Source organism: Sus scrofa, chromosome 4 (genome assembly GCF_054392235.1).
Source record: "Sus scrofa isolate SSC_HxYL_T2T_F1_AM1 chromosome 4, Sscrofa_HxYL_maternal_Yorkshire_Landrace_v2.0, whole genome shotgun sequence".
NCBI lineage: Eukaryota > Metazoa > Chordata > Mammalia > Artiodactyla > Suidae > Sus > Sus scrofa.
This window is the reverse complement of record NC_139386.1, coordinates 45,568,641-45,594,365: the sequence shown is the minus strand read 5'-3', so window position 1 is coordinate 45,594,365 and position 25,725 is coordinate 45,568,641. Positions and strand designations below refer to the sequence as shown.

The following is a 25,725-nucleotide window of genomic DNA, read 5'->3' as shown; positions in this document are numbered from 1 at the left end:
GGTTTTTTGTCAGTTTTTGGGCAATTTTTCTGTGTGATTTGTTCCACATATTGTTGTATTTTCAATGTATTTGTGAGAGTAGATGAGATTTACATCCTGCTACTCTGCCACCTTAGACCTCCTTCTATGCTCATGTTCATCTTACCCCAATAATATGCTAATTTCATCATCATGGCCTATAAGAGTCACAAATTGGAACTAACTAGTAGATAGATGCTTCAGAAACATAGATTCAAGGTTTTTTCTTAACGATTGTGTTTTCAGGATGAAAATTCAACAGACTGTGAATCAAGTGTTGCCAAGTCATTGTGTTCCACTTACACCTATGTCACCAGGATCAGAACTTAAGTATTCAGATTTAAGCCTAGGAAACTCAGCGCTAATATTAATTTGGAGTATTATTGCTTTTGGCCAAGGGGCATTGTGATATGATGGAAATGTTTTGCAGTGTTATACTCTGGTGGTACTTAGCACTTCATATTTCCTGTTTTAATCACTGTGACCTCTTGATCAAAGGATATCTCATTGCTATTCTTTCCTTTGATTTCTTTAATAATTAATCTTACTTTTCAACAAGAATTTTAAGAACTGGCCTAAATATTATAATTAACACATTGAGAAGATATATCAGCATGCCCCACTTTGTGTTCCTTTTCCAGTGTGGATACTTGTGAATGTAATTTAATATTACTTTCAAAATTTCTATGTTAATTTCTGTGACTGAGTTTATATAGTTGTATTTAGTCAGAGAGTTGCCATTTCCTCAAATTTTTCTCTCAGAAATAATCATTGCAGTATTAACTGAGAAAGGACATTTGATTTTTGATGTCATCTTTTGCCCAGCAGAGCTCAATGCACAGCTTCTATTTAGATGAGATGATTTTGTCTGGCCATGGAATAGTTTTCCAGTGCAACATGATGTTAGGAGCAGAAAGGAAATATTTAAATAAAATGACTTTCCTACTGATTCCAGGGTTTCTTAAGACATATCCCTGTAAACTATCTCCCTTTTTCTCTTCTCCATATACACATCCAACCTGATGTCTTCTTAATATTGGCCCTTCACAGTTTTTGACAGAATATCTAGCCAAAACAGGGTGTTTCCATTGCACAGAACCTGAGAAAACTTAAGAAATGGCTTTTTCTCCTCAACACTTTTGTGGTTTTAAGCTTACTGGCTGTAAATTACTGAATCATGTCTTTTGGATTTTAGAAGATATAGATATGATAATGTAAATTTGATTTTCTCCCACAGAGTCCCATATATTAACTGATTTGAATATATTTCCTTTTTTTGTAACATGTATGATTAAGAAAAGAGAAAAAAAAGAAAAGTCAATATTCAGAAAAAATTTTTTTGACTTTAATTGGAGAACTTATAATTGTGCCCAAAAACATTTGGAAAGTTGTAGAACCTAGTAATGTTCTCAAGAAAACTCTAGCTATTAAATATATACAATTTAAGAAGCACATTTCATATCAGTTCCCTCTGTCTGTGCAGTGAAAATGAAATTGTGTCAAATATTAACCCCTCTAGAAATATTGGGAAATTACATCATCCTTTGTCTTCTTAGGTGGCCATGTTTGTGCTACAACTGGGCAGTGCCACGTTCCTGCTTACTGAGCCTGTGATCAGTGCAATGACAACTGGGGCTGCCACCCACGTTGTGACTTCACAAGTCAAATATCTCTTGGGAATAAAAATGCCATATATATCTGGACCACTTGGATTCTTTTACGTGAGTCTTCCATGTCTTTGCTCATATATCTTGTGCATGTATGTTTCACAAAGTACAATTTAATTAATTGTAATCCTGAGATTTTTCTATATTAAAGCAACTTGGGCTTAAATAAAATCTTTTAGGATTTTTAAATGTTATTGAGTGCAAGAAACTAGTTTATTGAGCGAAACCTACTAATTTGGGAAGTAATTCTTTTTAAGAAATAATTAAATGTAATTTAGGGACATAGTTAGAAACAAATAACTTGAATTTTTTGACCACTTATGTGGCCCAGTTTAGCAATACACCCTACCACATTCTTCCAGTATTGTGAACTCTGTAATAGATGAAATCAGAGGTCTGGTCAAAATTGGAACCTGGAGACCCAACAGCAGACAATCGGTTATTAAAAGTCACTTGAACCTGAGAATGGAACATCTGTCTGGTTTCAATGTATTATCCATAACATCCTTGATCTCTTTCTGGAGCTGATCCAAAACCTGTTACTGCTCAAGAAGTCACATCCTATTGGCACTAAATAAGAAAATAATGTTTTGTTAATGAAGTTGAGGGCAACCAAACTTCATTTTATTTAATTTGATTTATAGAGGAGGAAAGTTTACTTTTCCTTCTACCCTTGAGGAGTTGGGAGCCCTGTAGCAAAAGACAAATTAATAAGAGAAAAACAACCCCAAATCTATTAGCATGTATATTTCATATACACATGGAAGAAACTCAGGGATAAGTAACTCAAAAGAAGTGGCTAGATATTGAACTTAAATACCATCTTCAGTTAAAATAAAGATATAAAAGTGTGGGGGAAGCAAGTTATGATAATGTGATCATGAAAAGTATAGTAAACATGGGTGGGTGACAATCTCCATTGTGATTTACAGTCATCTTTTTCTTCCTGGTGGTGAGAGGAAGACACCCTTGCAAAAAGAGATTTCCTTTATAAAAATAAATTTCCCTTACAAAAGGATAATTAATACTGTTTTCAGAGCTTCCCTGTGTCTGCTGTTTCTCAAAATAATAAGCTAAGAATAATTTTTATACCAAAGAGACATACTTTGGAGTGGCATATGCTGGTCTCCTACAGTGTAATGCTATATATTAAATAACATTAAGGTTTTATAATGAGAGTATTCCTATTCTTAATTTTCTTACTCTTAAGAAATGGCTGAATAGTAGCTCAAGCTTTGGAAGTTCAATAACTTATTCATCTAATTCCTGTTATTGAGGTGATTAATGGTGTTTCACCTCGATGAAGTTTTATTTGTATGTTGTTGTTTGCATCCCTGATGACTTCACTAAAATAAATTCCTGTATCTATTGAGATGATCATGTGGTTTTTGACTTTTATTTTGTTAATGTAGTGTATGACAGTTGATTTGTGTATGTTGAACCATCCCTGTGAACCTAGGATGAATCTCACTTAGTTGTGATGTATGATATTTTTTATACGTTGTTGGCTTAAGTTGGCTAAAATTTGTTGACAATTTTTGCATCTATATTCATCAAAGATATTGGCTTATATTTTGGACTTCCCGAGTGGCTCACAACAAAGATACTGGCCTATATGATATCACTTATATGTGGAATCTAATATATGGCACAAATGAACCGATCTATAGAAAAGAGACAAACTCATGGGCATGGAGAACAGACTTGTGGTTCCCTTCAGAAGGGAGTGGGATGGACTAGGAGTTTGGCGTTAGTAAATGCAAAACCATTGCATTCGGAGTGGATAAGCAATGAGATCCTGCCGTATAGTACAGGGAACTATATTTAATCACTTGTGATGGAACATGATGGAGAGTAATGTGAGAAAAAGAGAAAAAAGGTCACTTTGCTGTACAGAAGAATTTGACAGGACATTGTAAATCAACTATAATAAAAAATTTAAAAAGATAAATTCTTAGTTATGGAATCACTAGATCAAAAGTGAGTAATATTTTTGTCAGAAAAGTATCAAATAATTTATTCTTATCATTGTCAATTCTATTACCATTTTAAAAATTTGCCATTTTGATATATAAAAATAATATAACTCATCTGTTTAAATGTGGGTTTATCTGATTAGTTGGTTAAGGAGTTAATAACAATAGTAATAGGCAACATGGAGCTGGAAGTTGGTTCTGAATTTTTGTTATTTAAGTAATATCATACCCAGCTATTGATTCATCATGAGAAAGCTTAAACTAAAACAAGAACACTTCAGCTACTGGAAATGGAAGCAACTTAATTCCAAGCTCCAGATAAAACAAAAGCTGACCAAAGTAGCTGTAAATTATCAGGTGACTGGCTGAGTTAAGACTTTTCGTGATGCCAGGTGTGCACCAATGGAACCAGATCAGTACTGGATTCTGTCTTGACCTCTGTGGCTGGGAACAACATGCTTGTCTGTACAAGTGCAGTGTAAAGAAATGCGTGCAGTTTACAAATCAGCCACTTCAGTCACATTCATGTTACGCAAATAATCATTCTTTCTTTCACTAGTTGTGTTAAAAAAAAAAAAAAGCTGGGTTATCTGATATGGGAATGACATTTGGTCTTTCAGCCTGTTTCTCTGATGTCAATATGCATAAGAAGCTACATAGAAGTGCTTTGTGTATGATTTTTTTTAATTTTGTTTTCCTGGAAGATAAATTGCAAGCTACTTTTTCTTTGCCTTGTAGGTCGGACACTGTTTTTTGGGGGAGGGATCTTTTGTAAGTTTTCATACTGAAGTGGAATCAGATTTAGAAATATTTTTAGATGGTTGACTGAATTCACATTACTGGGTAGAAGTTGCTGTGCTTTATAGAGATGGAAAACAAAGAAAAGTTGTCCTTACTTTTCTTTTTTTCTTTTTTTTGCTTTTTAGGGCTGCACCTATGGCACATGGAAATTCCCATGCTAGGAGTCGAATTGGAGCTACTGCTCCTGGCCCATGCCACAGCCATAGCAATGCCAGATCTGCAACACACACATCATCATTGCAGCGATGAATCCCCAACCCACCGAGCAAGGCCAGAGATGAACTTGTATCTCCATGGATACCACTCAGATTCATCACCACTGAGCAACAACAGGAACACCTCGCCTTGCTTTTCAACATCACAAAGCCCTGTACTGTTTGGTCCCTGGATTGGAATGGTGTGTTGGTTCTTTGCCAAGGTTTCAAAATTAATGCTGATATTGCAAAGTCAAAAATTGCAATCTGAGCATTAGATTAAGAAATAATTTTGCATCATGCATAGGTTACACTGGGGCATTTGCAAGGTGTGTTTTGGTATAGCTAGGCTGAAAAAGAATCTGATGATGATAGTGTAAATCTGAACTTTCCCCTGGGTCATTTATGTGGGAAGTGAAAGAGGAGAGCTGAAGGCAGCATAGAGACAGAACAAGACAAAGTAAAGGCAGCTCCCTTCCCTCTTTGGTAACCACAAGTTTGTTTTCTATGTTTGTAAATAAGTTCATTTGTGTCATTTTATAAGATTCCAAAGACTAATATCCACTATCATGTGATATTTGTCTTTCTTCGTACTTTTTGAGTGGTAAAAAGACTTCTCTCTTTTCTACATCTGAAATGCAGAGCACATGCTACCAACTCCAGTAGGCACAGGTGTTTAGGCCACCCTTCCTCTTCTTGCTGAAAACCATTAACCAGTTTCCTCGTGTGAGGTGTTCTCCTAGAAGTTTTAAACTCTACTAAAGCTTTCTGCTGGTCTTTTGAGTGTCTTCCCCAGCATTTCTGGGATCTTCATATGCAAAGGGAGCTGCTGGAATACTATCATGCCCGACCTTCCCTATATTTCTAAAAAAAAAAGTGAATAGAATTAGGTCTAATACATCTTTTTATTTAGTCTTCCTAAATTCCTTTACATATAATGTTTTACTTTTCCCTTTGTTCTTCAAATTTTGTCTCTAAATTCATATACTTTGAATAAAAATTTCTTTTAAAATTATGGATATTTCATAATGCATTCAAAGTATTGCACATTCTTTTTAAAAAAGTTTTATTATTAATTTAAAGTGTTGTGATAATTTCTGCTATACAAGTGATTCAGTTATATGTGTACACACATCCATTCTTTTTCAGATTCTTTTCCCATATATATTATCACAGAATATTCTGTGCACATTCTTCTTCTGTTATATATTGGGTAAATATTAGTTTTTTCTCAGTGAAATTTTAGCTCTAGTGATTTTATTATAGCCCATGCAATCAGGTAGACAATTTTTCTGTCTTCTTTTTTTCCCTAGAAAGAGGCAACAGAGAAAGGAACTTTAGAATCAGAGATGCCCAAATTCAGACTAAATAATCAAATATCTTTATGTGACCTGCTCTATAAAGTGGTTATAATAATATGATAACTGAGAAAAAAGAATGTATACATGTATGTGTAACTGGGTCACCTTACTGTAAAGTAGAAAATTGACAGAACACTGTAAACCAGCTTTAATGGAAAAAATAAAAATCATTATAAATAAAAAATATGTATTGGGATTCTTTCCCCAAATGAAATGCCTAGAACATAATAAGTGTTCATTTAATAGAAGTGATCATCTTTGTACTACTAATGAATAGTTGGATATAACAAATTAAAGAGTTTTTAAACAAGTACTGTGTAAGTAATACATACTAATGCTTTTCCTCTCTAGAGGACTTAATCAATTAAATCTAAATAATAAAACAAAGTTATATCTCTTTTTACAAAGTATAAATAAAGATGTATAAATAAGTATAAATATGTTTTACAAAGTATAAATAAAGATGATTCCAAAATTTATAAAACTTTAAAAAATAAATGTAAGGATTAGTCACCAGAAATAAAGAAATGCTATGTTTTTTAGATTATTTTAAGATATGTCCATCTATTCAGCTCAGTTGCTCCTCCCAGCAGTTATACAACTCATTTAATAAATTATAAACAGTTCTGAAATAAATTTAAAAATAAGCAGAAGCAATAATATTACAAGTCACTTCTGTCTTGGGACCCTGGCTCACTAGTTAAATAATTATTTTTTTGCTTTTTGGAGTTGAACCTACTGCATATGGAAGTTCCCAGGCTAGGGGTTGAATCAGAGCTGCAGCTGTTTGCCTGTGATGCCACAGTCATAGCCACACAGGATCTGAGCCACGTTTGGAACATACACCATAGCTAAAGGCAACACCAGATCCTTAACCCACTGAGTGAGGACAGGAATGGAACCTCATCCTCATGGACCCTAGTTGGGTCCTTAACCCGCTGAGCCACAAAGTGAACTCCAAATCATTTTATCCCTTGTTCTTAAATTAATTTTTTTCTATTTTGTTATATTAACTAGCTTTTTTTTTAAGATGCCATATATAAGTGGTATCATACAGTATTTGTCTTTCTCTGACTTATTTCACTTAGTACAATATCCTCAAAGTCAATCCATGTTGTTGCAAATGGCAAATTTTTGTTATTTTTTATGGCTGAGTAGTATTCCACGGTATCACATCTTCTTTTATCCATTCAACCTAAATTGGTGAACACGTAGGTTGCTTTCATATCTTGGCTATTTAAACTGTGCTTCTGTGAAATTGAAGTAGGTGTATCTTTTCAAATTAGTATTTTCATTTTTTTTTTTGGATAAATACCCAGGATTAGAATTGCTGGGTCATATGGTAGCTATATTTTTAGTTTTTTGAGAAACCTACATACTATTTTTCATTATGGCTGCATCAATTTACATTCCCACCAACACTGTATAAGGGTTCCTTTTTGAGAGATTTTTTTTAAAAAGAAAAAAAAAAAGCTTGAAATTTATTGTAATACTCATTAGATGGCAAATTCTCTGATTGATAAAACCAAAATTTAGAGAAAAAGTCTAACTACGAGAATTTTTGAGGCCTAAAAGCTGCTGGAGAGGGCAGCCAGAGAGAAGGAAGATAGCAGGTCAAGACCAAATAAAGCTTTTATCTAACTGACATTTTTGACTGATAGTTGCTTCCCCACACAGATAAGAGGGAAAAGGCTAATTCTTTTCCACAATTAAAAACTGGTATTTGGAGTTCCCTTCATGGTGCAGTGGTTAATGAATCCGATGAGGAACCATGAGGTTGTGGGTTCGGTCCCTGGCCTTGCTCAGTAGATTAAGGATCTGGCCTTGACATGAGCTGTGGTGTAGGTTGCAGACGCAGCTCATATCCTGCATTGCTGTGGCTCTGGCATAGACCAGCAGCAGCTACAGCTCCAATTAGACCTCTAGCCTGGGAACCTCCATATGCCGTGAGAGCAGCCCTAGAAAAGGCAAAAAGACCAAAAAAAAAAAAAAAATGGTATTTAACATTGAGAAATGATGATGTATCTTTTTATTAGAAAGGATGTTTTCTTCAAAAGGCACAATAAAACTTACAAAAATTCCTAGTTCATATTAGCACATGTGGGTTTCTTTGAGATGGTGCCAGTGTCTCAGCCTGTAGCAGCCTATGATAAATTTGGCAAAGCTATTTTCACTGGCATGGCTTTATATGAGTACTCTTCTAAATAATTATGTCTAGTGATATACATTAAACCCAAGAGCACAAGGCAAGTTTGGCAATATATTCAACTACCTTTTGCAGAAGTTTTTCTTTCCTTCCTTAAAATTGAGTTTCAGAACTCTAAAGAAATTTCATTACCACTCACATCCCTAAAGTACCAGCACAGCACTTTTCTAGTTTGGACAGCCCTGAAGGCTATGAAGTAGGAACCAAGAATGTTAATAAAATGGGATAGAAACGTCAGAAGGAAGTCAGAGCCAATGAAACATTTTCTTTTATAGAGAATGAGATCACAATTAAATAAGTGCAAATAAGGTTTCTATGTGGAGAACATATCCACTCTGAAGGCATAGGTCCTCTGAGATTTCTGAATCAAGAACATGCTTTAGTGGTTTATGAAAGCCCACATTTTCTCCGCATTTATTTTGACATTTCTATTGTGAATTGTAGGGACATTCAATACACCCTAAAAAATGGACAGAATAAATTGAAGGGGAGAAAAAAGGAATGTTCATCTGCAGCTGGAATCAATCAGTGATACAGGGGATAGAAAATGTGGAGGGTTTAATTTGGATACAGAACAATTATATGGGAATTTGTAATAAAGGTTATTTTAATATTCTAAATCAGAGGGCAAATATTTTAGCAACTCAATTATCATGGGCCAAGCTCTCTGTCCCCCACAATTCACTGAAAAATGCATCACCACAAAATCCAGTTGCTGAAGTAACTCAAATTCAACTTGGTTTTCTAAACAAGGGATGGCTGGATGCCACTTGGGCCTTGGCATGCTTGGTTGTAAGTTTAGTCCAAGTGAGTTTTGTGCACCCATGTTGACTCTAGCAAGTTAGCTTACTGCACTTCCCCTTGATCCCATTTTGGTTGGAGACTTAATTTATCCCTTAAAGTAAAGAAAAATTTCAGTGTGAGAAGTAGTTATTGCTCAGAAATTTGCATATAATGATGTAAAAATAATAGAATGTAATTTTTTCTTCCTTTTGGGGCTGTGTCTGTACTCATGAGCCCAACAGACTTGGATTGAACTTTAAATTTAATAGAAGTCTTGTTTTTCTGGTTGTGTGTGCTACTTTGGAATGTAAAAGGATTAGGGGAGCTTGGTCTTAACAGTACTCATTCTAAAATGTTTAATGGTATAATGATATGTAGGCAAAGTTTATAGGAGACATACCTGTACATATCATTATATTATAAATGTGAGAGAACTTGCATCAGTATCAATTTTTGAATTATCAGAGATGTTATTAGCAGTCCCTAAGCAGGAATATAGATCTGCTTAGAGGCAGAATTCAAATATAATCAAGTTGAAAGCAAGTTGGGGCAGGGAAATTGTATGCGGGGGCAGGGAAAGTGTATGCCTGGGCAATTGCGGTCCTATTTAAAGTCTCCAAGGATGTGAAAGCTATCTTAAAAACAAAAGGCCGGGCCCACAGCAGACTTTATCTCCTCACCTGCAAAGTGAGTGAGTTGAACTAAACATGAGGTTTCAAAATGAGAAATATTCAACAGAATAATCTGCATTTGAATGGGAAAAGATCAGTACACATCCTTGATTCAAGAATCACTATGATGGATTTACTCAACAAATATTACTTAATTACTTCATAGGCATTGAGCCTGTAGTTGAGAAATAACATCCTTGTTCCCACGGAGTTTTACTGAAATGCTGAGGAGGGATGTGAAGTAGGATGGGAGGAGACAAACAAATTAGTGAAGAGTATAATCTCAGTGTTAATGAAGGAAACTGGTCAGTGTGATCGAAGGCAGTTTGTATGATAGAGTGAAAGAGAAGTGATAATGCTCACCCTGCAGTAACTGGGAAATTAAATGAGTCACGCATACAAGATGGCTAGCCGAGTGCCCATAAATATTAAGTCCTCCACTCTTCTAGGAAATGATGAAGTTTAAACAACCGCCACCACTTTTTCCACCACAGTCTGCCCTCCTGCCATATGTTTGTGGTAGGAACAGTTTAAAAATTCCTTTCCGTTTGAGGTGAAAAGAAGGAATTAGGATGAATATACTGTGTAGATACAAGTAGAATTTTACCAAACTGTGAGAACAGTCATGGTCCCTGTTCTCACAGTTTTTTTATAATCAAGTTGGGAGGCTTTATTGCTTCCCTTGGATTGATGTGATTCTGCTGCTGATGTTAAATAGACCAAGGCTGAGTGTGGGAAAAGAACTTGTTTGTCTGAAAAGCAGTCAGATGCCATCAAATCCCACCAACAACCAAAATCAAAGAATCCATCCTCCATGATAGTCTCCCCTTCAAAGCGGTGGCATCTTCCCTCCATATATCCCAAGTGGAAAAGGAAACATCAGGGAAATTTGGGAAAATCATTTGCTGGACTGAAAGAAGAGAATATTGTGTGACGTACTGGTAAAATGGTGAATGTGTTAGTCTAGGGTTCAGAGAATCTGTGTCACAGTCTTGACTCTGTCACTCACAAGCCAGGTCACCTAAGATAAGTTACTAATCTGTGGAGCCTTGGTTTAGACATCTATAGAATGAGTACATTCAACTGGTTGATTTCTAAGGCCTTTCTAGCTCTGACAAATGTCTTCTAGGTATTGCCTTCAGAGTTCCTGTTATGGCTCAGAAGAAACAAATCTGATTAGTATCCATGAGGATGCAGGTTTGATCCCTGGCCTCGCTCAGTGGACTAAGGATCCAGCATTGCTGTGACTCTGGTGTAGGCCAACAGCTACAGCTCTGATTCGACCCCTATGAAGGCATGGGAACCTCCATATGCCACGAATGTGGTCCTAAAAAGACAAAATAAATAAATGAATAAATAAATATTGCCTTCATTAGGCATTGTAGTTGAAATTCTTAGCATAGCTATCCATATTGCCTATTTATCTGTGATGGATGCTTAATCAGTTGGTATCTTAATGGTACTACTTATTTAGCCACTGTTTCTAAAAGCTTTCTTTTTAGTTTCATTTTGTGTTTTAAAAATATTTCTACCTTGGTTAACTTGAAGAAGAAGGAATGTACTAGAGTATATGGGGAATTTCAAAGGCAAAAGCTCTGAGTCCCTTCATCCTCTGTATTGCTAGGATTGCCATGACAAACTGCTCTAGATTGGGTGGCTTAAGAAACAGAAATTTATTTTCTCAGTTCTGAAGGCTGAAAGTCAAAGATCAAAGTGCCAGCAGGAGGGTTTCCTCTGAGGCCTTTCTGCTTGGCTTCTAGGTAACCATCCTCGTGCCTCTTTACATGGTAGGCCCTGTGCATGCGCGTCCCTGGTGTCTCCCTGTATGTTTTAATTTCTTCTTTTTGTAAAGATACCAGTCAGATCGGATTAGGGCTCACCCTAATGGCTCTCGTTTTAACTTAATTACACCTTTAAGAAAAAGTATCCTCTCTAAAGAAATGTATAAAAAGTAATATATGTATATGATAGAAAGGCTATTTTCATTCCTTGAAATATCTTACAATGGATTTGTTTATACACATTGATTTTTTCATTTTATATCATTATAAAAATAGTCAGTTTAAAGAATTATTAACGGTATAGTCTCAAAAAGAGCTAGATTCCTATTCTATTAAAGAGATTGGTCAGTTCTGGTGTAATAGTTGACTTATTTATCTGTACCCATGTAAACCATCTTTGGTTCTCTGAGGTCTGGGAAGTGAATGATGATCTTCAACAGGAATTTTTACCTACTGAAGTGCAGTGTGTGATAGCATACTCAAATGACTGGATTTATACTAGAAATGAGAAATGTCAAAGTGTGTTTAGGATGCCTAGACCTACATTAAGTGAGCATATGTAAATGTGTGCATGTGTGTGTTCACGTCCCTATCCCTGTCTCTGTTTCCATATGCCACCCATCTACAAGCCAGCTTTAGCTGTGACTTCTCCACGTGGGTCCACATGATAGTCATTAGGATGACTCCCCATCAACCAACTTTTCTATTGTGTTCTTCATGCTGTTGTAACAAGCCCCTGCCCACTCCCATGTTCTTCTGGAGCGTCTTGTGAGACATACTTTGCTCTACAAATTGTAGTTTAATACAGACAGTTTAATAAAAACCCTGGGGGCATTTCTCATTCCTTTCATTCTGGGGTGGTCATTTTTATTACTAAAAACACATGTTCTCAAAATGCACATGACAGCAAATTTGGTATGGCTTGGGAATTTTTCATATTTCTCCCCTTTCTTATATAGACACTGTCATGGCATACTTTTTCTTTTTACTTTTTTTTAATATTACTAATTTTATTTATTAATTTTTAAATTGTAATCAATTATTATTTCTGCAGTACATTTTTTTCTGCTGTACAACATGGTGACCCAGTTACATATGCATGTATACATTCTTTTTTCTCACATCATCATGCTCCATCATAAGTGACTACTTTTATCAGTATAGTATTGGTACACCAAGTAATAGTATGTAACAAGTTCTTTAATTCTATTATCTAGTAATTTTGATTAAGAAAAACCAAAAGCAGCCCAATTATACTAGTACCCATTGTTCTAACCCTTAGCCAGAAAAGACAATTTTAAGGCTGGCTGCTGCTTCACATAGGTTGCAAATAACTATTTCCTACTTTTTCATAGATAAAAGCCCCTGACCTTCAAGGAAGATTTAGGGGGAAAATTTTAAATCCCTTCCTTTCTTAAGAAAATTAAAAAAAAAACTATAAGAAAGAAAAAGTCAGTATTGATATATATATGCTGCTTGAGTGAAAAGGCATATGAAAACAGACAGCGTATACACATTAAATTTCCTAAAAATATGGAGTAAAATGATAAATATTTGGATAAGCTCTAAGTTTGTATGAAGAAGTTAGATTTGTTATCTGCAAAAAGTGAAGTGCCCTATGATATATTATACAGAAATAATTTAATGCCTTTTCACAAGAATATAACTCAAGCCTTATGAAAGCCTCATATTCCATGAAGGCATCTAAAATGCCAATTCATGGAACAGGCTTTTTCCTTCTTCCCCTATCCATTTATATGGTAGTTTTCATGGATTTCCAGCAGAATGCCACAGACAAAGGCCAAGAGGTTATCAAGGACTTCATCCCTGTTCTGCTGGAATTAGGTCTGGAGGATGGTCGTCTTTTCCTGGGTATCCTTCTCCACTTTGGTGCTGCAGCTACTGTGGGATCCCAGAGCCGCAGCTTCCATGGCCTTGAACTCCTTCTCCCACTGCAGGCAGTACTGTTCAATTTTAGCCTGGGCTTCTTCTTTGGCCTACTTCAGCCTTCGGTTATTTCGCTTGCGGGCCTCGGACACCTTCTTGGCAGCTGGCTTCTCTGCCTGGAGCAGCTGCTGGATGCCCTGTGACTGACTAGCCATGGCAGCAGCAACTATGAGGCACTAGGGAGTGGCCTCTGTCCTGGCATACTTTCAATACCATGGATAAAACAGAAGAAATAATCCTCTAAATGTTTTAAAATGTTTGGATTTGTTGTTGTTGTTGTTGTTCTTGACAAATCTGAGTGGTATTCTCAATTTTATTTGGAAGTATGATAAATCATCAGAAAGCTATGTATTTGGACAAAGTTTTCTTGACATCCCTCTAACCTTATCCCCTATGGAATATATTTCATTGAGTAGCATTTTGGATTTTTGTCCTGGGCCTTGAGAGCATAGCTATGAAAAGTAGAACCTGCTTCCTAACTTGCTCCAGGAATTCTGTGAAAACCTATTATCCATAACAGAGAGAGACAGAGAGGAAAAATGTCTGCACCTCAGATAACCACAATATTGTGGTATCTGGTTTTCTTTCCAGGTAGTGTGGAACAAAATAGAATGCTGTGAAAAAGGTAACAAATAAAGCTATCTGACCCCAATTATTCCTTAATGTGTCTGATTACACAACCAGTTTTTTTTTTTTTCCTAAACTCTGTGTACAGAGGAGATTCTGAATTTTACATTACCCTGATCCCTTTCACCCAACAAGGCTGCGTTTTAAACTGAGTATGGTGCCTTTGTTTAAAAGAGTTACAGAGCTGATGATAATGTTCACCATATAGAATCCATGTTTGGAAAGCCTGATGCACCTTATCTATACCAAATATGCATCTGATCCCTGAGGAAAACTTACTGAGCAGAATTTTACAAGATGATAAGGAACATAATCTATATAAGTTATTTTGATCCATTGTCTTATAGTATTTTAACCTAGTTATTTAGTTGTGGTCAAATTATCTTTGAGGTGCTAAAAGAGAGGACAAAGAATGTCAACAAGTTTAGCTACTGCAACAATAGCCTGTGTGCTAAAGTAAAAACTAGTTTTTATCACTTGAAACTAGACTTAATAAATTTGCTGTGGATAAATAGAAATGAGTTTATAAAAATCAGATGTTCCAAGAGATGGAGGACTTAAGGGACATTTTGAAGATAAGCATTTAAGGCCTATTTAAGATCTTTTAAAATTACACAAATGATATATCTTTGGAAAAGAAAATTTGAAAGATACAGATAAACACAAACATCCCTTTACCCAGATCTGTTAACTTCCAGATATAGCCATAGGTATTTAAAGTATGTGTATACATTTGATTCTGGGGTTTGAGGAAGAGTAGGGTTCAGGGGAATCTGTGGTTCCTTCACTGCTCTTAATCATGACTTTGCATGGAGCTAATGAGTTTTAGCATCTCTGCCCACTGAAGCGTCTGAGAAGGAACTGGAAGTGTAGTAGTATCCTTACATAGGGCAGAGAAAACATCAAGTTTGATGTCAGAATCAAGGGCAAAGCAATTTTGTACTAGTGTAAATGGATTATAGCTTGCACCTAAATGCCCTTCTACATCCCACCATTCCATTTCCCACCCCTTCAGCTATATTTTGCAAAACATCACTGAGTTCATCTGTGGGCCAGATTTTGATTTTGGGTGACCCTGAATTTTGTTTTTATTTTTCCTCATTACTATAGATTTATGCATATGTCTTTGAAAACATCAAATCTGTGAGACTGGAAGCACTGCTCTTATCCTTGCTGAGCATCGTGGTGCTTGTTCTGGTTAAAGAGCTGAATGAACAGTTTAAAAGAAAAATTAAAATTGTCCTTCCTGTTGACTTAGTTTTGGTAAGTTTGAAATCAGCATATAGCATTCTGCCCTGCAACTCTTGCAGTTGTGGGTAACCTGCAGAGGCTATGTTGTCTACAGTAACCCACAGCTGTTTCTGTCTCTCATTAAAGCAGGGCTAATTTGCGTGGCTATACACTAATGTAAAAACAGGAAATATTTTGAGTCAATAATTTAAAAAAGGAGGCACACGTGTTTTCAGTTTTCACAACATTTCTCATATGCTTGTATTTTTTTTTAGCTATATAAAAGAACATATAGACTAAGATTTTAAATAAGAGACATTTCTAAGGATGAGTCTCAAAAGATACCTGGCATGATTCTCCTTAAAGCAAAAAAAATTGATACCACATCTTACTGATATGGCATCTGTATGATGCATAGAAATATTATCAATTGACAAATGTCCTAATTGGTAGATTTATTAACATTTTTTTACTGACCTAATTTTGCTTTTACTGAAAGGAAACTCATGATTTTCACTGACCAGGGCTGATTCTTTTAAGAAATTTTGTTGTTGTCATAGTTGGCAAAGCAATAAATTGTACTTTGCTCCTAAGGCTTATGGAATTAATAAATGCATTTTGAAATTTTAAGAGGCTCAATTGAGAACTCTTAACTAAACAAAGCCTTATATTGAAAGTGAAATGTTAAGACAACCACAGTCTACTAACTAACTTATTATTAATTAGCTTTAGTTTTTAATGGTCTTTAGGTTATACATGTATATGACAAGTTGTATCCAAATAATTTCACCTAGTGAAATATCCCTTCCTACTGTTGAAATAGTGTAGGTTTATATAGATGTACAAGGCTAGCATATTGAAAACTGTCTCTGAGGTATATGAATTGTTTCTGCATAATAGATATCCATATCTATATATAGATAGATATAACGTGATTTATATAATATGTGTGTTTGTGTTTGAACTTGAACTTGTTTTATTCAATACTGAATAAAAGTTACTTATTCAGTGCAAAAATAGTGAAAATTGCCCGTACCAAAAAATAAAAGGTAGTCCTTCTTCTTCTTTTTTTTTAAGGGCCACACCTGCAGCATATGGAAATTGCCAGGCTAGGGGTTAGGACTGCACCAGAGCCACAGCAACACAGGATTTGAGGCATATCTGTGACCTATACCACAGCTCATGGCAATGCCAGATACTTAACACACTGAGTGAGGCCAGGGATTGAACCTGCATCCTCATGGATACTTGTCAGGTTCATTAACCACTGAGCCATAATGGAAACTCCAAAAGGGATATGGAGTGTTTCCCTGATATTTGCAAGACCCAAGGCAAAAGTACTAATGTGGGCCCAAATACTTAAGAGTTATAGATCAAAAATGTTAAATAAAACAGGTTCCGTTTTCCCTAGATTGACTAAAACACCTTAGTGATAACCTTGAAAGGCAGGTTGAAATAGAGAATTCTCTTGTTCCTTTGAGTTCTGCCAGAATGTGGCAGTAAGGGGAAAGCTGGTCCCTGGGCCTGACTTGTCTTGTCCTACTCCAGCACTATCCCACCTACAAAAGGATTCATATGTATATATGTGAATACCCTTGTCCCAGTGTCCAAGCTCCAAACACATCCCCACTTTTCTACCAACATAACTGTCCTTTGGCCTTCCCTTGTGTCACATTGGAAGGATGTATTCTGGAAGTGGATTTGGAGCCATTTGGGCAGGAAATTATAGATTCTTAAGGGTTCAGGGTGTGGTCCAGAAATAAGGGCACAGGTTTGAGTTGGGTACCAAACTCATTTTGTGGGGAGAGTTACTGTTGGATGAGGGCCAGATTATAACCCTCTAATGCCCTGGGCTTGTCTGAGCCTGGGTCTCCTCTCCCAAGGCTAGGGGCAGTGCCAGCATAATACACATATAGTATTGAAATAATATTGAAGTGGGACTAATCTTTTTGACTGATAAAGGAAGCTTAATTATGTGACAGAAATACAATGAGGAAGTAAGACACCTTCTGAAAGACCAGGGTAGTGACTTAGGTTACATAATTTTAATATTGGCCATGTATACTGAACAACACAAATTCTTTCATTTTCAAAGAGGATCTAGCATCTTCTGGCTATAGTATTTTACCTTTTATAGCTCACAGTTTTTTTTCTGACTGATTAAAAAATGTGTCATGAAAATTGTTAACAATTAAAATTTATTGGGGTGCCTATTGTGGCTCAACAGTAAGGAACCTGACTAGTATCCATGAGGACGCAGGTTTGACATGGGTGGTTTAGGTACCTGACATTGCGTGAGCTGCGGTATAGGTCATAGATGCGGCTCAGATCTTTCGTTGCTGTGTCTGTGGGCTAGACAGCGACTATAGCTCTGATTCGACCCCTCGCCTGGGAACTTCCATATGCTGTGGCTGTGGCCCTGAGAAGGCAAATATATATATATATATATATATATATATATATATATAGAGAGAGAGAGAGAGAGAGAGAGAGAGAGAGAGAGACTTAGAAATTTTTGAATACATTAATACTTCTGAAAATTCTAACTACTGCTGTCTAGAAAATAATATTATATAATAATACTCATAAATTTTAACAGTTTTGTTGCCTTAAAAAATCCTCAAAGGCTCTTTTGCCTTTTAAGTCTATTTGATGTTTAAAAAAATCTATAAATTCAGTTAAATATCATCACAGAGAACAGAAATCACAGGAAAAAATCCATTCAAAATAGGATTATTGGGCACTAATTGTTAGCTATTCCTTATTTTGCTAGTGTTATTTTGTCATATCTTTTTTCTGACCATGTATATGGTAAAACTTTACTTTAAATAGGTGTTTAGTATGTCCCTTTTTAACAAAAATTATAGTATATAAACAGTTCCAAACTGATACAATAACTGTGTGAAATTTCCAGTACCTATTAAATTATCAGAAGAGTGAAAAGAGAATGTGAAAATGGATGGAAAACATGAAGATGGTTTGGCTAATAAAACAAATGCTAAGCTGAATTCTGAACATACATTTTAAAGATACTTGCATAGAACACATGGTCTTGTTGTTATATATAACATTTATGTATCATATAAAAAAGAGGATCAGGCACCTGAGAGTTCAGGACGGTAATTTCAAAAGTATTGAGTTTAGCATGTTATTAACTAGAGTATTTTACTTCAAGAAATAGTAAAACCTCAAAATTCAAAATTATTCAAGGAAACTATAAATCATCATTGATCACTAACCTACATTAGGAATATTGATGCAATATCTTAAACTCTTGGGTGGTTGCTGCCATGGAGGGAAAACCTGCTGTGTTATAAAACATTCTTTTATGTCACAAGATAAAAGTATTTAGATTGGACTGTGGTATCTGTACAAACACACACACACACACACGTCTGTTCTGCTCCCTTTCAAAATCAAACATAATTGGGTTGACACAATTGGGAAGGATATAAAGAAAGTCATATTATTGGAATGCCATTTAATTTTTGAGACTGCAAATTAAGTGCTCTCAAATCTCAGAGAGATTTTTATTCTAAAAATTTTCTTAGTTTAAAAGAAATCTGTCAGTTGCTATATTACTCGATAATAATGGGACATGTGAACAATGTTTACTTTTAAAAATAGTTTTAAGATGTTTGAAAGACCAGGAATAATTTTCTTTTTTCTTTTTTCTTTTTTTAAATGGAACCACACAGATTATCACTGCATCATTTACTTGTTATTGTACCAATATGGAAAACATATATGGATTAGAAGTAGTTGGTCATATTCCAAAAGGGTAATGTAGTCCTTTCTTTTTTCGTCTTTCTTCCTTTTCTCCCTCCCTCTCTTTCTCTCTCTCTCTTCCTTCCTCCCTCCCTCCCTCCCTCCCTCTCTCTCTCTTTCTTTCTTTCTTTCTGATTTCTTGTTTTTCTGATTTCTTGTTTTTCTGATTTCTTATTGACTTGTTTCCTTCCTTCCTTCCTTCCTTCCTTCCTTCTTGTGTGTTTGTTTTTGATGAAGAAAGTGACTGGGGGTAGATGGGTATGGATTTCATTTCTTCCAAAGTCTCTGTATGGGACAAAATTCCAATTAATTTCTATTTTACAATGATAGGAACAAACAATTTACGATAAAAAAACCCTGCATACCTATTACTTGGATGTTGGTAACTATTTTATCTAGCATAGCCTCAGGCAAAAGATTTGGAAACTACATGTATATTATTTGAAAAACAAAGGAGAGTTTGGATTTCCAAATTAGAGTCATGCTCTAGGATTTAGTCTTCCCTATTATACTCACATATTCTTGGGACTATTTTTTTTTTCTTTCTTTTTACAGCCACACCTGCAGTATTTGGAAGTTCCCAGGCCAGGGGTTGACCTACATTGCAACTTGTGGCAATGCTGAATCCTTGACACTGAGCAAGGACAGGGATCAAACCTGCATCCTCACAGAGACAACAGTGGGGTTCTTAACCTGTTGAGCCACAATGGAAACTCCTTTAGGACTTTTTTTTTCTTTTTGGGGGCCTCACCTGCAGCTAGGTGTTGAATCAGAGCTGTAGCTTCTGGCCTATGCCACAGCCACAGCAATGCTGGATCCAAGCCACCTCTGCAGCCTACACCACAGCTCATAGCAACGCCAGATACCTAACACATTGAGTGAGACCAGGGATCAAACCTGTATTCTAATGGATCCTAGTCAGGTTCATTAACCACTGAGCCGCAACAGGAACTCCGGGTTATTCCCTTTTAATGGCCTGTACTATACATCAATATTTATAAATTTGGAGCAAATTTAGAGCTGTTGAGTCCTATATATTTTTATCTTCCTGTCCCAAGGTTTGAAAAATTCTCAGATAATTGAAAAGATAATTTAAAAAATTCCTATCTCGGGAGTTCCCGTCGTGGTGCAGTGGTTAACGAATCCGACTAGGAAGCATGAGGTTGCGGGTTCGGTCCCTGCCCTTGCTCAGTGGGTTAATGATCTGGCGTTGCCGTGAGCTGTGGTGTAGGTTGCAGACACGGCTCGGATCCTGCATTGCTGTGGCTCTGGCGTAGGCCAGTGGCTACAGCTCCGATTTGACCCCTAGCCTGGGAACCTCCATATGCCGCGGGAGCGGCCCAAAGAAATAGGAAAAAAAAAAAAAAAATCCTATCTTTAGCCTTTAATGCAGATATAGGGTAAGAGTGATTACCTGAATCAACTTGAGTTTTCTAAAGCTTTGTCTACTTTCCCACCTTTGAAAGTCTGTTGTTATTGTTGTTTTTTCTCTAGGTTAGTTGATCATTATTAATAATTAGACATGCTCAATTTCATGAAACAAAAGTTCTTATCCTTTGAAATGGTAGCACTTTTATATATCATATATCTTAGAGCTTGTAATGGTACAAATCAATTTGACTTGAGGATAAACTTAGGTAAGTGGGTAAAGAAAATCATGTTTCTCCTCCATCCAGTCTAATTCCTCTTTATTTTGAGTAACCTTTCCAGATTCATCCTCTTAAAGAATTATAGAAAGAGCATAGCACTGAAAAGAAATGGAGCTGAGGTAGAATTCCAGCTCTACCACTTACTTTGTTATTTTTTAAAAATTATTGGAATATAGTTGACTTACAAATCTGTGTTAATTTTAGGCAAACAGCAAAGTTAAGTCAAATATATATATATATATTTATATATATATAATATTACTTTTAGATACTCAGTTTGTGATTTAGATACATTATGTAACTTTCTCAAAATGTTTTCTCTTCCGTACAATGCATTAATGGCCCTTGGTATGGGGATTGTGGGGAGAATTAAATAATACTACAACAGTGAAAGTGCTGAGCATTCAATTTATATGCTCAATATTAAATCAACATGAATTGTCTTCCCATTTTTGCCCAGAAAGGTTTTTTTAAGATGGGAGTTTCAGTGTCACAAAGCATCATCAGGAATAAATAAAAATGGTACTTTGGCTCAAGTGGTTTTCAACAGATAATAAGACAATGGCTGATATTAGTTGAAAGAAATATTTTAAATTGAGAGACAGCTAACTGTGGTCCTATTTTCACAACAGAGGGTAGATGGAGCCTTTATATATCTATTTCCTAACATATGATGAATAGGGTCAAAGCCCAAAATAGAGGTTCCCAGGCCAGGGGTCAAATTTGAGCTGCAGCTGTTGTCCTATGCCCCAGCCACAGCAATGTGGGGTCTGAGAGCATCTGTGACATACACCACAGCTCACAGCAATGCCGGGTTCTTAACCCACTGAATGAAGCAAGGGATCACACCTGCCTCCTCATAGACATAGTTGGGTTCATTACTGCTGAGCCAATGGGAATTCCCATTTTTTAAGGTCTTATTGGCTTTCTTCAATGAATCCTGAATTGAGCAGCATCCCACTTAGCAGATCAAATGGAGTTCTGAAGAGCTGTAGAAAATAAAAGGCTTTTATGGTCAGAAGAGGGCAGGAAAAGGAAGTTTTCAACAAAGAGTGGATTGTTTCAGGCAACGTCATCTTCCTATGGGGGACAGAAGGGCAAATTACGTCACTAGTGCTGACCAGGTAATTCTAGATTGATTGGTTAAAGTTACATTCCTGGGGGAGGTTGAAACTACAGTAATTAGGTGTTAATTTTCATTTGCTTATTTGCTTACATGAGGCTTAGCACAAATGACTCCATTTAGGGTCTGTTGTCTCTCTTTTTTTTTTTTTTTTTTTTTTTTTTGACTTTTGTCCTTTGAGGGCTGCACCTGCTGTATATGGAGGTTTCCAGGCCAGGGGTCTAATCAGAACTACAGCTGCCAGCCTACTCCACACCCACAGATCCAAGCCATGTCTGTGACCCACACCACAGCTCACAGCAACTCTGGATCCTTAACCCACTTATCAAGGCCAGGGATTGAACCCGCAACCTCACGATTCCTAGTTGGATTCATTTCCACTGTGCCACGACGGGAACTCCTGTTGTCTCTGTTTTAACAATAGTTAAGTGTACTGTGAAAGGATCAAGTAAAAACATAATTAAGATTATGGACTTAATGGCAAGTTTCAGGATTAGCTCGGGAATTGTAGCTCACAATAAACTAGTGTTTGCATACAATACTGTGGTATTCAAGGCAGGAAACACAGTTTTTAATACCAGCCAAATAAACGTTTGGAAAAGATTCAAATGACAGAATGCTCCAGATTTGCTTTTATTCTGATACAGGACATTTTTGTTGAGTCAGAGTTTCTGTGCTGTAACCTGAATTCCCTGGGAGTAAATACCAGTTAAATGCATGGAGCTATCCCTGTGGTATTCTTTGATTTGCTGTTCTGCCAAATAACATTGAAAACAAAAGGCTTCTAAAGACAAGGCAACTTGGTTTTCTCGGGGGTGTTTCACATATTCTGTGTAAACTCTTGTAGTTACCACAATTGAATTCACTGCAAGTTTTCACAAAAATTACATGAAATTTGATGACTTCAGTATGGTCTTTCTTTCCATAGAATTCCTCCACCTAAAGCTCCTCCAATGAATGTCCTCTCTGCAGTAATCACTGAAGCTTTTGGAGTGGCACTTGTAGGTTATGTGGCCTCACTGGCTCTTGCCCAAGGATCTGCCAAAAAATTCAAATATTCAATTGATGACAATCAGGTAGAGTATACCCCAACCCCTCTCCACACTTCTCCACAGCTATTGCGTAATTGTATAGTGTACTCTCAGATCCCAAAAGTGTTGAAATTATGATAAATAAAACTTTCCTAGGTATATAACAAGAATGGGTAGAACAAAACAAAGTCTACAAGTCATTCATAGAAATGTGGAAATCTGAATTTCATGAATTAGTTTATAATACACTTATTTTTAGAGGAGGACATCTTGTTCTCTTTGATTTGTTTTTAGGAGAGAATCTAAATATATTTATCACTGAATGCTGACGTTTAAAAATTATGGATTTCAAAATACAAGGAATTCTAATGTTACTCTTAGAAAAATGAAAGGATGCAAAAGTAGGAGTTCCCATTCCATGAAGATGTGTGTTCAGTCCCTGGTCTCGCTTATAGGTTAAGGATCCAGCATTACTGTGAGCCATGGTGTAGGTCGCAAATGCACCCTGGATCCTGCGTTGCTGTGTCTGTGGTGTAGGATGGCAGCTACAGCTCTGATCCAACCCCTAGACTGGGAACCTCCATATGCTACAGGTGCAGCCCTAAAAAAACAAAAACAAAAACAAAATAAACATCAAACAAACAAAAAAAACAGAATGCCAAATTATTTATATCTAAATAAATATATTATTAGATATAATTATATAATATATAATTATTTATATCTAAATAAATATATTATTAGATATAATATATTTTTTATATCTAAAATTATTTATTTGCCCCAGTTTTGAGTTCTGTAAAAAGGCAGATTTATTCACTCAACAGATATGTACTGAGCCCTACTGTATACCAGGCACTGGTCTAGGAACAATAGATACAATACTATATGCTAGACATGTCTTTCCTTATCTCACATCCTCCCACTGTCTTCCCAAAATACACAGGTTAAAATCCTTTTACAAAGGCTTGTAAGGCCCTACCCCACCTTGGCACCAGCCCTTTTCCTCTATGTTCTTATATTTATTTTATATTTTGTTGTGGCTGAACTTACTGCTTTGTTTTTCCTTGAGCCACCTAACTGTGGTTCTGGCTCAGAATATTTACACTTGCTGTTCCCTTTTCCAGGAAATTTGTACCCCTAGGTAGCTCCATGCCTTCTTTATTCAGATGTTCCCTTCTCAGAGAGGCTTGGTAAGCTAAAATCCTAAACTCCAAAATTTTCCACTGCCTTCTCTGCTTTACTTTCCATATTACTCTTGTTTATTGTCAGCATTATCTCCCTAGAACACCAGTCTGTGAAGGCAGGGATATTTGTCTGTTATTTACTGGTAATAGCAGAAGCAGAAAAATACTAGGAGGCTTTTTAATAATCCAAGTGACAGTTGATGACTTGGACCAGGATGCAGTAATGAAGGAGTTGAGAAGTGGATAGATTCTGGATTGGATGTGAATGCCATACGGGAAAAGGGGAAGTTAAGACCATCTCTAAAACTTGCAGCCAAAACAACAGGAACTTGAGATGGGGAAGGATGTAGGAGGACCAAGGTGAGAATGTGTAAAGCAATAACCTGATTAGTTAAGTTTGGGATACTTGTTAACCATCCAAATGAAAATGCTGAGTAGCAGGTTCAGTCTGAAGCTCAGAAGAGTGGTCTAGGCTGGAGACATTAATTCGGGAGCTGTCAGGGTGTATTTGGGTAGCCAAGATTAGAGGGAGAAGTGGTCCAATATTTGTGTTGTTTGAGGAGGAGCCACAAAGGATAGTGGGAAGTGGTGGCTAGGGAGGCAGGAGAATACCAAAAGGGTGAGAGGACCTAGCAGGGGCTAGAAAGAGCCTTTAAGGAAGAGGAAATGAGCAACTGTGTCAAATGCCACTTTCAGTTCAGGTAATTGGATTTAGCATTTCGGAGGTCATTGGTGGAATGGTGGGAACAAAAGCCTTGATTGTAGTGATTTAAAAGGGAATTTGGCAACAGATACAATAAATACCTTGTACTTCCCTATAAGGTTGTTATAAGGATTAAATGAATAAAGTGCCTAGAACAATTTCTGGCTCATTGTAAGCCCTCAATAAATACTAGCTATTTTAAAAATAATGATTAAATTACAACCAATGGAGAGAACTGAAATAGAATACAAATAAGTCTCATCCTATGACATTTTACCTTGGTCTCTAAAAGTTAATTTTGCTTAAGAAATCATATATTCTCCTGTTATCAATCCTGTAGGAGTTTTTGGCTCATGGTCTCAGCAATGTGATTCCTTCATTTTTCTTCTGCATACCGAGTGCTGCTGCCATGGGAAGGACTGCTGGCCTGTATAGCACGGGAGCAAAGACACAGGTAACTTTGCTATTCAGCAGGATCAAAAGAATTGATGGGCCTTTGCGCTCCGTCTTGAAGAATTGGAAGAATAAGTTACTCTCTAAAGTCCTGAGAATATTCCTGCTTCTACAGTTTTTTAAACTAGTTTCAAGGAGTGTATCTCTTTTCTTTCTTATGAATGATCCTTCCAGAAGCTGAATGACAAAAAAAAAAAAAAAAAAAAAAAAAAAAAAAAAAAAAAAAAAAAAAAAAAAATCTGGTATTAATGGCAGCTTTATTGTAAAGCTTTGAACCGAAGCTCCCTCTAGTGGTACCTCTGCACTTTTTGCTACTCTAACCAGACAATTTGAAATTTAAAAATTTTTATTTGCTTCCTTTAAATAAAATGAAATCAGCTATATGCAAAATCAGTCCTTGGCACTGACATTTATGTCTACATAAATTTACAGGTATGTAAATGAATAATGAGATATCTGTGCACATTTTGGTTTAAAGACACAATTATATATTTTTAGGAACTGAAAGCAATTTGACTTTTGAGAGCCTGCTGTATACCAAGTATTATG

General features: G+C 36.2%; 1 protein-coding gene and 1 pseudogene across 10 annotated transcripts in view; one reads left to right on the top strand and one right to left on the bottom strand.

Moving 5' to 3' along the window:
* SLC26A7 (solute carrier family 26 member 7) overlaps nt 1–25,725 on the top strand; it is a 179,862-nt gene that overhangs the window by 85,330 nt on the left and 68,807 nt on the right. For 4 of the 10 annotated variants that reach the window (XM_085021076.1, XM_085021074.1, XM_085021075.1 and 1 more), the window contains exons 5-9: nt 1,575–1,739; nt 15,143–15,295; nt 18,961–19,043; nt 22,731–22,878; nt 25,064–25,177. In XM_085021076.1, the coding sequence (XP_084877202.1) occupies nt 1,575–1,739; nt 15,143–15,295; nt 18,961–19,043; nt 22,731–22,878; nt 25,064–25,177 (663 nt within the window). The remainder of the gene's footprint in view (nt 1–1,574; nt 1,740–15,142; nt 15,296–18,960; nt 19,044–22,730; nt 22,879–25,063; nt 25,178–25,725) is intronic. The other 6 variants (XM_085021078.1, XM_085021079.1, XM_085021077.1 and 3 more) reach the window with 2 other exon arrangements.
* On the bottom strand, nt 13,204–13,560 carry LOC146403794 (V-type proton ATPase subunit G 1 pseudogene; annotated as a pseudogene).